At 36.8% G+C, this 11,651-nt stretch overlaps 1 protein-coding gene across 1 annotated transcript in view; it reads right to left on the bottom strand.

Annotated features, from left to right (window-relative positions):
* Positions 1-4,414: 4,414 nt before the first annotated feature.
* LOC102834192 (calcium-activated potassium channel subunit beta-2-like) overlaps positions 4,415-11,651 on the bottom strand; it is a 508,673-nt gene continuing 501,436 nt past the window's right edge. The window contains exon 5 of the mRNA XM_006867707.1: positions 4,415-6,184. Within this exon, the coding sequence (XP_006867769.1) occupies positions 5,900-6,184 (285 nt within the window). The 3' untranslated portion in view covers positions 4,415-5,899. The remainder of the gene's footprint in view (positions 6,185-11,651) is intronic.

Below are 11,651 nucleotides of genomic sequence, written 5' to 3' on the forward strand. Positions count from 1 at the left end.
CTTGAGATATCAAAGAGATTGTCCAATGATTTCCGCATTACGTTGGGTCACCTCTTTGGAATGGGCACAAATATGGATTTCTTCCAATCAGTCGGCCAGATAGTAGTCTTTCAAATTTCTTGGCAGAGATGAGTGAGTGCCTCCTGTGCTGCCTCCCTTTCTTGAAAGAGTTCAATTTTTATTCCATCAATTCTTGATGCCTTGTTCTTTGCCAATTCTTTCAATGAATTTTGGACTTCCTCCCTGAGTATCATTGGCTCTTGTTCATATGGTACCGCTTGAAATGGTTGAACATTAACCATTTCCTTTTGATACAATGACTGTGTATTCCTTCCATCATTTCTTGATGTCCTCTGCATCATTCAATAATTTGCCCAGAGAATCTTTCAATAACGAGAGTCAAGGCTTGAATTTTTTCTTTAGTTCTCCCAGCTTGAGAAATGCTGACCGTGTTCTTCCCTTTTGGTTATCCAACTCTAAATCATTGCATATTTTATTATAGTATTTGGTTTTATCTTCTCGAGCTGATCTTTGAAATTTTCTGTTCAGCTCTTGGACCTCTTCAAGTCTTCCATTTGCTTTAGCTTCTCTATGCTGGAGAGCAAGTTTCAGAGTCTCTTCTGACATCCATTTTGACCTTTTCCTTCTTTCTTGTCTTCTTAATGACTTTTTGCTCTCTTCATGTATGATGTTCTTGATGTCATCCCACAACTCTTCTGGTCTTTGGTCTTTAGTGTTTAATGCATCAAATCTGTTCTTCAGATGATCTCTAAATTCAGGTGGGAATTTACTTCTCTTGTTAAGTAATATGAAACTTATACCAATGGGGTAGATTTATCCCCTCTTATGTAATGACAATTTTACTATAGGAATTCACAGAGTGGCTTTTCTTTCTAATTCCTTGGTATTGCACTGGAGAATGTTACTTAAGACAAATTCATAGCACAATTGTAGCAATGTTTTGAAACATATCCATGCCTTGCTCTCATAATGTTGAATAAGAACATCATATATAATTTCAGAGTCATATTTCAGAGAGCAAATCCACATTGAGATATTGCCAGGTTAAAATTCACATTATAATTTGGAGGATTTGGTTAGCTTATCAATTTATTTCATCCATGAATATTTAGGTTCTCATGGGTATATTCTTAATATTTTAGGGTTGATGTCATTTTTACTGCCTTCCAAATTCTGGTTGAATGGGTTCTTTTCCATGGTTTTGTATTCCAAACAAATAGAATTTTATCTTTCCCATTTCCCTCACCATTTTATGAATAAAAGAACACTAAAATAGAATAAGTTACAGTATTGCTTTGATTTTGTGTAGATTTAGTGGGTAGATATTACAGAGAGGCAGATTTTAAGTTGTAATGAACATTTCCTAGTCGCAAGTTGGTGGTTTAAACTCATCAGCCATTCCTTAGACACCCTACACAAGGTCCCTATGAGCCTGAACTGACTGGATGACACTTAACAACAATAATCCAATTACTGGTGGTGGTGATGTGCTGAGTGAGTCGGTTTGGACTCATAGCGACCCTGTACAGAGTTTCTGAGGCTGTAAATCTTTACAGGAGCAGAAAGCCTCATCTTTCTTCCATGGAACCGCTGGTAGTCTTGAACTGCTGACCTTTGAGATTAACAGCCAGATTTGTGACCACTACACTACCAGAGCTCCAATTACTGGCAGGATTTAAATAGTGACCATCTTTATTATACGTGATTGGTACTAAGTATGCATTGATGTGAATTTGGGGCAAAGTGACATTTTATACCTTTTTTTAGTTCCAAGAGACTTTATACTACTAATGGTGATGCTAATACTATTAATATGCGTCTACATTTTACTATTAGTAGCAATACTATTTGCTGAGCATCTATTATATGCTATATACTGGTAGGATTTTTACATATATGTCACAATAAAGTGTCATATCGTCCCTCTGAGGTAGATTTATCTCTGTTCAGGAGCATTAGAGACCTAATTGTTGTTTCATACTTTTTCCATGTGTGTTGTCTCCACCCTTCTGTTAGATAATGCACTCATTCTTGAGGGGAAGGCAGTGTCACATGTTTGGGCTAGACAGGTAATATGCCAGTAATACAATAAATCACCTCTTTAAAACTACTTTAACTCACTCATGTTATTTTACTGTCTGACATCTCTCTCTGTTAATGCCAATAGGATAATTGCAATGTTAAGGTGTTTTGGCTGCAGGGATTAGTTTGTGGTGTGACATAGAGAAAATACTATTTGTTGTATAAAATGTCATGTATAATCACTTTTTGGAGTCCTGGTGTAGATGCTGTGGGTTAAATGAGCTGGACTGCAAAGTCAGGTTGAACTGCAAGGTGGGTGGTTTAAGTTCACCAGCTGCTCCTTGGAGACCCTTTACAGGGACACTATGGGTTGGAGCCAACTCGACGGCACTTAACAACAACAATAATGATCAGTTTTTTCGGTCATTCACAGCAATGGGAAAAGAAGGTAACAGGATGGAACCCTAATTATCACATGTTCTACATAAGGGTCACGTTAAGACTGCTTACCCAATCATGATCAGCCATTTGACCAGAGGTGTTCTACAGAATAATGTATTTTTATTCTAGCTACTTGAAAGTAGTTGGTGGTATATTTACCATTTTCAGAGTTTTAATATAATAGCAACTTGGGGAATCTGAAATCAATAAAGTTTCTGATGGTATTTCAACTTAGTATAAGGAATACTGGGTTTGGGTCACTGGATAATGAAAGTGATTTGGAAGTGCAGATGATTATTCCATATAGGCAAAGTCATCCTAGTTGAATAAAATGGAGACTCAGAGTTCTACTTCTGGCTGATGTAAATAAAAACTTTGACCCTAATGAGGAGGCATATGGCATTTTGGGAATATCAGTAGGGTGACTGTTGAATCATGGATTAATAAATGCAGATTCTTTTTGAGAACCAGACATGTAATCTTAAGGGTACAGGATAGTATTTAGTCTTCCTTCCTTGACTTGATGGCAGTGGGCTTGATTGTTTGCGTTTTCCTACCATGTAGAATGCTAATAGGAACCTTCTTCCTATTAATCTCAAAGAAGAGATTAATTGAGAAGCCTAAAGTCACCTGCCCACCAAGATTTGAATGGAAGTCTTCCAGGTCAATGGTTTTTCTTCATTACCATATAACCCCTTTAAATCCTCAGCATCCGTTTTATTATCTAAAAGATACAGAGTTTAGGAAATGCTCACCATGATGAGCAAGCTGTTGTTCTCGGTTGCCTTTGAGTTGTTCTAACTCATACTGGACCCTCCCTCTACAGGTTTCCAAGGCAGTAAATCTTCATGGGAGCAGTAAGCCTCATCTTTCTCTCATTGAGCAATTGGTAAGCAAGTTTGAATTACTGACATTGTAGTTAGCAGTCCAGTACTTATCCTACAGCATAACAGCAGGACTCTCACAATTTATTATAAGGATTGTATATAATAACATTTTAAACATTGTTATTGCAAAATATTTCTGATTAAATGAAGAATATTTTCATTGTGTATACAAGGAACTCTGGTAGCTTAGTGGTTATGAGTCGGGCTGCTAACCTCAAGGTCTGCAGTTAGAAATGGCCAGCCTTTCCGCGGGAGAAAAATGACTCTTTCTGCTCCCGTAAAGATTTACAGCCTCAGAAATCCTGTACTGGGTCGCTATGAGTCAGAAAGACTCCAAGGCATACCACCATCACATTAAATCGTTCAAAGGGATTGCTGTTTTGCTGGGATTCAAGAAGATACTCTATTTAACTTCTTTTTGATGTCATTACTTTAAAATCTTTATAGTCTTATCTGAAACACCTTTCAGGAAATTAAAATTAAAATTTACTCAAACAACTCATCTTATAATTTTGCTCATATATGTTTCGCCCTTGGTTGAAATATGTTGGAAGGGAAGATCAAGGAACATTAAAGATTTAAAATTTTCAGCTCCATAGTCACAAAGATTTCTCTATTACACCAGAATTATGTCTTTAGATTATAGTAGCAATGAAGAATTTTCCACAGTATTTTAAAAATGTTCACAATATTGTGTGGTTGTTAGGTGCCATCAAGTCGATTCCAATTCATAACAACCTTTTATGGGGTTTCTGAGAAGGGCTGGTGGGTTTGAACTGCCAACCTTTCAGGTAAGCAGTCCAGTGATTAACCTACAGCACCACACCTGAGGCTCATGAATTTATGCATGTATATATATATGAAGATGCATGTATTTATGTATATATATGTAAAAAGATAAAGAAACTTACTTGCTTTGTTATCTCTTAAAATATCTTTAAGGATAGTTAATCATAGGTTTTGGGATTTAAATGAGTTTGCCAATTTAGAATGCAAGAGATATTCAAACCTTGCTGATTTCATTTGTTGTTTCCTTTCCCCCCTTTTAATTTTAATTTTAATTACACATTTGAAGTCCTGATTACACCCTAGGGGTTTATTTGAGTATGAAAAGTTATACTATGAATTACAATATTGCAGATTAATTTCTACTTCATCAGACTAGTTTTACCATTATTTCCACAAGTAAGATTTGTAAAATTTTACAATACCTAAAAAGATGTTGATACTACATTACAAAAAGGTATTTAGACACAGAAGAGAAAGATAAATGTTCGTCTTTTCTTTTGGGTGTTGATATGAAACAAAGGATGGAATGTTTTGTTTTCAGGAGACTCTCATTTCCCTCTACTAAATAATAAGTAAATTGCAATGTGAACAAATGTCTCCTTTAAGTCTGTTAATTCAGTTCAAATGTGTGTTAGGAAAAAGAATTGTACTATGTATATAAAATATAACAACAAAAAGGCAAATTGTAAATAGAAAAATAAAACATGTAGAAGAGACAAATATTCTGTGAACATAGCTTTAAAATCCTGATAGGGTCAAAGGAGAGACTACACATTCATTAGCTTAAACATAAATTCCCGAAGAGCAATATTCTAACATGTTAATTTGTCACAAGAGATTTACTCATTTAAAAACAGTCCACAAACCTTGACCAGCAAGTAGGATCTTGATTTCATCATCTAACAGTTGAAATGGAATAAGGGTTTTCATACAAATGTCTTAGCAACATAGACTTTTCTGGATTGTACTGGAGCATCCACAACAGTCGGCTCATACGTAATGAAACTCTTATGAATGTCATCTCCTCACACAGTAGCAGGGTCTTAAATGGAAAAGAGCTCTGTTTATTTTCAGTTTATTCCACAAGGAAGAGATTATAGAATTGGCTAATGAAAACAGCTTATTTTTTGGAAACCAGTTAAAAAATCCACAGTTATGAGTAAAAAGTGATAAAAGAAAAAAGTAGCTGGCTTGGTTTTCCCCCTTCTTTACAGTGATATGGTAAAAATACAAGGAAAATGCTTAACACCCTTCAGTTAGGAAATCTGGTCCCTTTACTTGCTATAGGGCTCAGTTTAGAATAAGGAAAGAAAAACTATCTTTTTGGCTGCAGCTTTAGTAAACAATGAATGATGAAAAATATTGCAAAAATGTCCTTAAGAGAGCTGACAACTCAGAACACAGATCTTATCACGTTGGTATTGTCTACATTCTTTCACAAAGCTTGGCAGATGAATTGCTGAGCCCTATTTTGGCTGAATGGGAAAAGGAAGTACTAATTCCAGCATTGAAACAAAATGATGAAAACAACCAACCAACACAAAACAATTATTTCTTTTCCTGAATAATAAAGACATCATGTTTGCATATACAACAGCTTCTGCATTATTGCTCTACGTATAAGAATATATTAAGGGACTCATAATAGACTGCACATTACAAACTTAAGGTTCTTTGGTGAAGAATGAAAGAAACAGTATTTGAGCTTTAAATAAAAATTATCTCATCCACTTTTGCTTTTATCTATTGATCCGTTGGATCCTCTCACAGAGCAGGGAGAGATACTGTGTGAGTTTCACCATGGCGACGATCGCCACGCCCCCAGCCATCATACACGTTGGCCAGAAGAGTGAATGGAACAGCACGTTGGAACTGTAGAGTTTGGTTAGGATGACGCTCTTCTGGATTCCTTCCGGGTCCGAATAGCAGGAGAAGTGTTGGTATTTCCTGAAGTTTTCCATGACAACGTTGACCAGGGACATGGATTCTTCAAAGTTTTTTCCACACTTAGGTATATAGGAGCACTGTGGAGAATGAGATAAATTGTCACTAGAAGAGAATATGGATGTGTGTATGTATCTGGAGTGGCTGGGGCATTCAGGCTAACTTTATAGTTTGTGAGGCAATCATGAAGGTTATTCTTTTCATATTCAAACTGGTCCCTTCAGAAACTCTGAGAAATCATACACTGATTAAAGCAATTTAGGTACCTTACCAAGGTGTTGCTGGATAGTAGACCCATGTATTATTTATTGATTAATGTCTTATGACACCTAGTGGATTATTTTTGCCATAGCTAATTGTAGTGTGCTTTCATTTTACTTCCCATTGAACACATTTCCCCTGAGTATAGTTTCCCATGGAAGATCAGTCAACCATCCTGTCTTTTGTCTGTCTATATCTGTCCATAAATTATCAAAAGCCACCAGGCTGTTCAGGGAAAACAATTTACTGTTAGCTTTTTGGCATGTCTGAATATTATTTAGCTAAGTCACCTTGGTCACCTTGCACTGTGAACAATACCTCTCTGTTGAATTGCTGAAAAGGAATCTTGAAAAGTCCTGGGAGCTGGGATGTTGAATATTTGAAGAACTATGATGAATGGTTGATATACATTTAGTCTGCCACAGTTGCTGTTTCTGTGAACTACCTGAGAATTGGTTCTGACTCATAGCTACTGACTCATAGCAAGTGGTTTAACTGCCAGTGTGATTCAAACTGACCTTGAGGTCCAATACTTATCCTACAGTGCCACACTCATAAGCCAAGAAAAACATTAAAGCAGAGAAAAATCAATTTATTCTTCACAATCATCACTCATCTGAGAATTTACAGTGCCTTCATCTTTATCTTGTCATTTTTCCTTTCTTGCTATGTGTCTTCTATATCTTTCTTCTTTCTATGACTTTTCTCTTTTACTATTTTTGTCTTCCTTTTATTTATTTTCCTTTTTCCTCCCTGCCCTCCATCCTACTTTTTATTTCTCTATTCCCTCTTCCTTAACTTCCTTTCTTCTCTTTCTGACTACTGATGGAATTAGAGAACTTCTTTGTAGTTTTCATTTATTTATTCGATATATTTTGGAATTTATTTTCCCCAGTTAAAAACCAATCTTTGCAGAAACCATATCTCTATGATATTTTTTCTTTAGTATGTAAATAAACAGTGAGAAAACTGATAACAATGGATTTAATATTGCAAAAATGTAGGCAAAATTGGCTTAAGTTGCATTTTAAGGAGATGTATAGGGTCCCTTTTCTACCTTTCCTCCATCTCTATGGTATTTCATTTTTCCATAGAAAACTTAAGATTGTCTTCCCATTATTGAGTATACTATTTGGAGTCCTGGTGTGGTGGTATGGGTTAATGCGCCAGACTGCAAAGCCGTTTGAATTACCAAGTTGGTGGTTCAAGCTTACCAGCTGCTCCTTGGAAACCCTATACAGGGTTGCTATGGGTTGGAACCGACTTGACGGCACTTCACAACAACATCAAATGATAAATTAGACTGATTTATCTGAACTAAACTGGCTTCTAGCAGGGTCACTTTATGCTAATATTGTTTGGTGTGGGTCATTTTTTCTGTTGGAAAATGATCATAATGAACTAAATTTTTAAAAATCCACATTTAACTGCCATTTACCAAAAATTGTGATGATAAATATTCACATCTATGACTTTTTTGATGTTAATGGAACCCTCAGAGTTGTGTACCAAGCAATTCTATGCAGAGAGACACAGATGAGGTGGTCTGTGAGTGAGAATTTTTGTTAAGTGCCATCAAGTTGGTTCCGACCCATAGCGACCTTGTATAGGGTTTCAAAGGAGCCACTGGTGGTGCATTGAAAGTAGCTTTGGGTTGTTATTGTTAAGTACTGTAAAATGGGTTCCAACACATAATGACCCTATATAGGGTTTTGAGGAGTGAGTGGTGAGTTCAATTCAAAGACTTGCTGCCCAAACGACCTTGCGGTCCAGTGTGTATCCTACAGTGCCACACCAGGACTCCAGCTTTTGGGTTGTGGTTGTGGTTAAGTAGCCTTGTTTGAGTTTGCACTCTGACCCTGTATAGGGTTCCTGATGAGCATCTGGTGAGTTTGAACTGCCTTGCGATTCAAACGGACATTTCAGTTCAGTGCTTATCCTACAGCGTCACCACAGAATTTCAGAGCAATTCAGACCTGCAGATTTCACAGGAATAAAAGATTTTAAAATGGAATTAATTTTGCTATTACGTTTGGTTACTCTTTTCTGTGATTTCATTAGAGAACCTAAGGTCACTTGGCTTTTTTGGCTAAGATATAATTATTGGATTAGTTGACCATAAACAGCAGGAAGTTTGATTTGGTTAAAAATGGAGCATGAAGATGCTGGCATTTCTGTATTGTAAACCATGCTCAAAACAATATTCTTGTGGTAAGGTCTGGTTGGCACTTTGAAATTTAATCAGCTAAGAATATAAATCTGGATTGAGCAAAAAGTTGGTACTAGTGCAGGATTAAAGGTCTGAAAATACTTTCAGGAAAAAAAAAAAACTAGTGAGTTAAAATTTACTAAGAAACTTGGCCCATGACTGCCTTGACACAAAATTTTTGCCAAATTTTCTGCCACATTTTTCTTGTTCAAAAAGGTAGGGAGATATGGGATGCCTCTTTACATCTGTCTTCAGATCATGTTTTAAAAATTAAGATAAAAAAAAAATATGATTTCATACAGAGCCAATTAAATTACAAATGCAGTGTCTCTGTATATTTTTGAGCCAAAATGGTTTATAAGATTAGTTTCATTGGCTAACGGTTCTAAACTATTGAAATAGTCTCAATAAAAATGGTATTGCATTTAAAAATGTATTTTTTCTTTTCTTATGCTCTACTGAATTGATTAAAAAAATTTTTTTTGAAGAAATGTTTTGTCAGTCAAATGGCAAATATTCTGTCATTATTCAAGATTCTTCCAAATAAAAATGAGACGTACACTATCTCTCATGTCACAGGTTGTAATGTAGGAGTTTGTTGTTGTTGTTGTTGTTAAGTGCCATCGAGTCGGTTGCGACCCTGTACAGGGTTTCCAAGGGTGTAAATCTTTACAGGAGCAGAAAGCCACATCTTTCTCCCGTGGAGTGGCTGATAGTTTCGAACCGCTAACCTTAAGGTTCGCAGCCTGATTCGTAACCACTACGCTACCAGAGCTCCTTATTAATGTTTAAAACCATCAGAACCTCAGACCATTTGGACTGGTCAGATGAATCATGCTCCACACACAGTCAGGCCTGGGTCCTCAGGGTGGGTTATACATGTAGGTACAAGAGGCAGTCTACAATGAGAAAAACACTGGCCTTGGCTTTTGATTCCTCCTGACTTTGCCACCTTTCAGTGCACAGAGAATGACCCCACTAGACTGTTACTGGAGTCCTGTTGTGGTGCCTTGGGTTAATGTGCTGGATTGCAAGGTCGATTTGAACTGCCAGGTTTGTGGTTCAAGTTCACTGGCTGCTCCTTGGAAACCCAATAAAGGGTCACTATGAGTTAGAACCAACTCGAGGGATTTAACAACAACAACAATAAGGCTATTACTGATCTCTGAAAATCCTATCATAAGTAATTCAGTGATTTATTTTTGTTTTTATTATTACTTGATCAATGCTAACCTCTGTTCAAGGAACTCAGGTTTTTGTGTTGCTATAGGCAAGTTACTTGATTGCTCAGAATAAATTTTTATTTATATAATAAGTCTTTCAGGCAGGATTTTTGTGAGGACTAAATGATGAATATGCATAAAACTTCAATAAAATTGTATTAACATATTTGCATATTGGAATATCATATGTGTATTTGTCCACATGGTTTTCTAAAATACTTAGCCAAGAGTTACCTACTAAACTTTGAAAACCATAGAAAGGCAAACTTAGAAATAAGATTTTCATAAGGGTACTCCTGTTCAAGATGTCTTGTCTCATGCTCCTTGCTTTTTTGTCCTAGGAGATGTGGCACTATGCTGAATTATAATTAGGATTCTAGGTCTCTTGTTTACATAGTTTCAACTTCAGCCATGGGTATGTTCCTCAGACTGGTGAAGATTTGGTTATCTTATGCAACTGGAGAATACTTTTATGTGAATTATTTAGAATGAAATCCAACACATGAAAGCTACTAAGTGATTAATACTTAGGTGACATATTTATAAGGCATATTGAAAAAGATACAACTCTCAGCATTTTTAGATTGTTCTTTTTCTGGGGGGAGATGTAAAGCAAGAACGACTTAACTGGTAAACTCTATGTGATATGTAACTGAATAAAATAATTTTATGTATGTTGTTGTTAAGTGCTGTCGAGTCGGTTCTAACCCATAGCAACCCTGAACAGGGTTTCTGAGGCTGTAAATCTTTACGGGAGCAGAAAGCCTCATCTTTCTCCCCCGGAGCAGCTGGTAGTTTCAAATTGCTGACCTTGCGGTTTGTAGTCTGATTCGTAACCACTATGCTACCAGATTTTATGTATACAAGATACTTAAATACTGATGAAAATGTTAATATTTTTTAACCAGGACTATTTTAATGTTGTAAGTCATTCTTTGTGCATTTACTCAATTCACGTCATCATTGTCAACTCTACTTTGAGGAGGCAGCTCTTCCCTAGTCACATTTTGAGTATCTTCCAACCTGAGAGGCTCATTTTCAGACACTATATCTGACAGTGTTTCTCTGCTATTCATAAGGTTTTCAGTGACTAAATATTCAGAAGTAGTTCATCACTCCTTCTTCCTAGTCTGTCTCTGTCTGGAAGCTTATCTGAAACCTGGCCACCCTGGGTGACCCTCCTGGTATTTGAAATACCCGTGGCATAGCTTTCAGAATCACAGTAACTCACAAGCCACCACAGTATGACAAACTGACAGCCAAGTGGTGGAACATATGACTATGTTGTTGTTGTTGTTACGTGCCATCGAGTCGGTACCAACCCACAGCGACTTTATGCACAGCAGAACAAAACAATGCCTGATCCTGGGCCAACCTCACTACTTTTGCCACCCTTGAGTCCATCAATGCTGCCACTTGGCCAATCCATCTCATTGGGGATCTTCCTCTTTTTCTCTGACCCTCCACCTTACCAAACATGATATCCTTTTTCAGTGACTGGTCCCTCCTGACAATATGTCTGGAGTATGAGTTACGAAGTTTGGCCATCTTCACCTCCAGGGAGCACTCTGACTGCACTTCTTCTTTACTGGTTCTTTTGGCAGCCCATGACACTTTCAATATTCTCCTCCAACACCATAACCCAAAAACATCAATTCTTCTACGGTTTTCCTTATTCACTGTCCAGCTTTCACATGCATATGAGGTTATTGAAAATACCATGGCTTGGGTCAGGCACACCTTAGTCCTCAAGTTGACATCTTTGCTCTTCAACACTTTAAAAACGTCTTGTGCAACAGATTTGCATAATGCAATAAGTCGTTTGATTTCTTGACTGCTGCTTCCATGAGTGAG

The sequence above is a fragment of the Chrysochloris asiatica genome, unplaced genomic scaffold, assembly GCF_000296735.1.
Source record: "Chrysochloris asiatica unplaced genomic scaffold, ChrAsi1.0 scaffold00108, whole genome shotgun sequence".
In the NCBI taxonomy this organism is placed as follows: Eukaryota; Metazoa; Chordata; class Mammalia; order Afrosoricida; family Chrysochloridae; genus Chrysochloris; species Chrysochloris asiatica.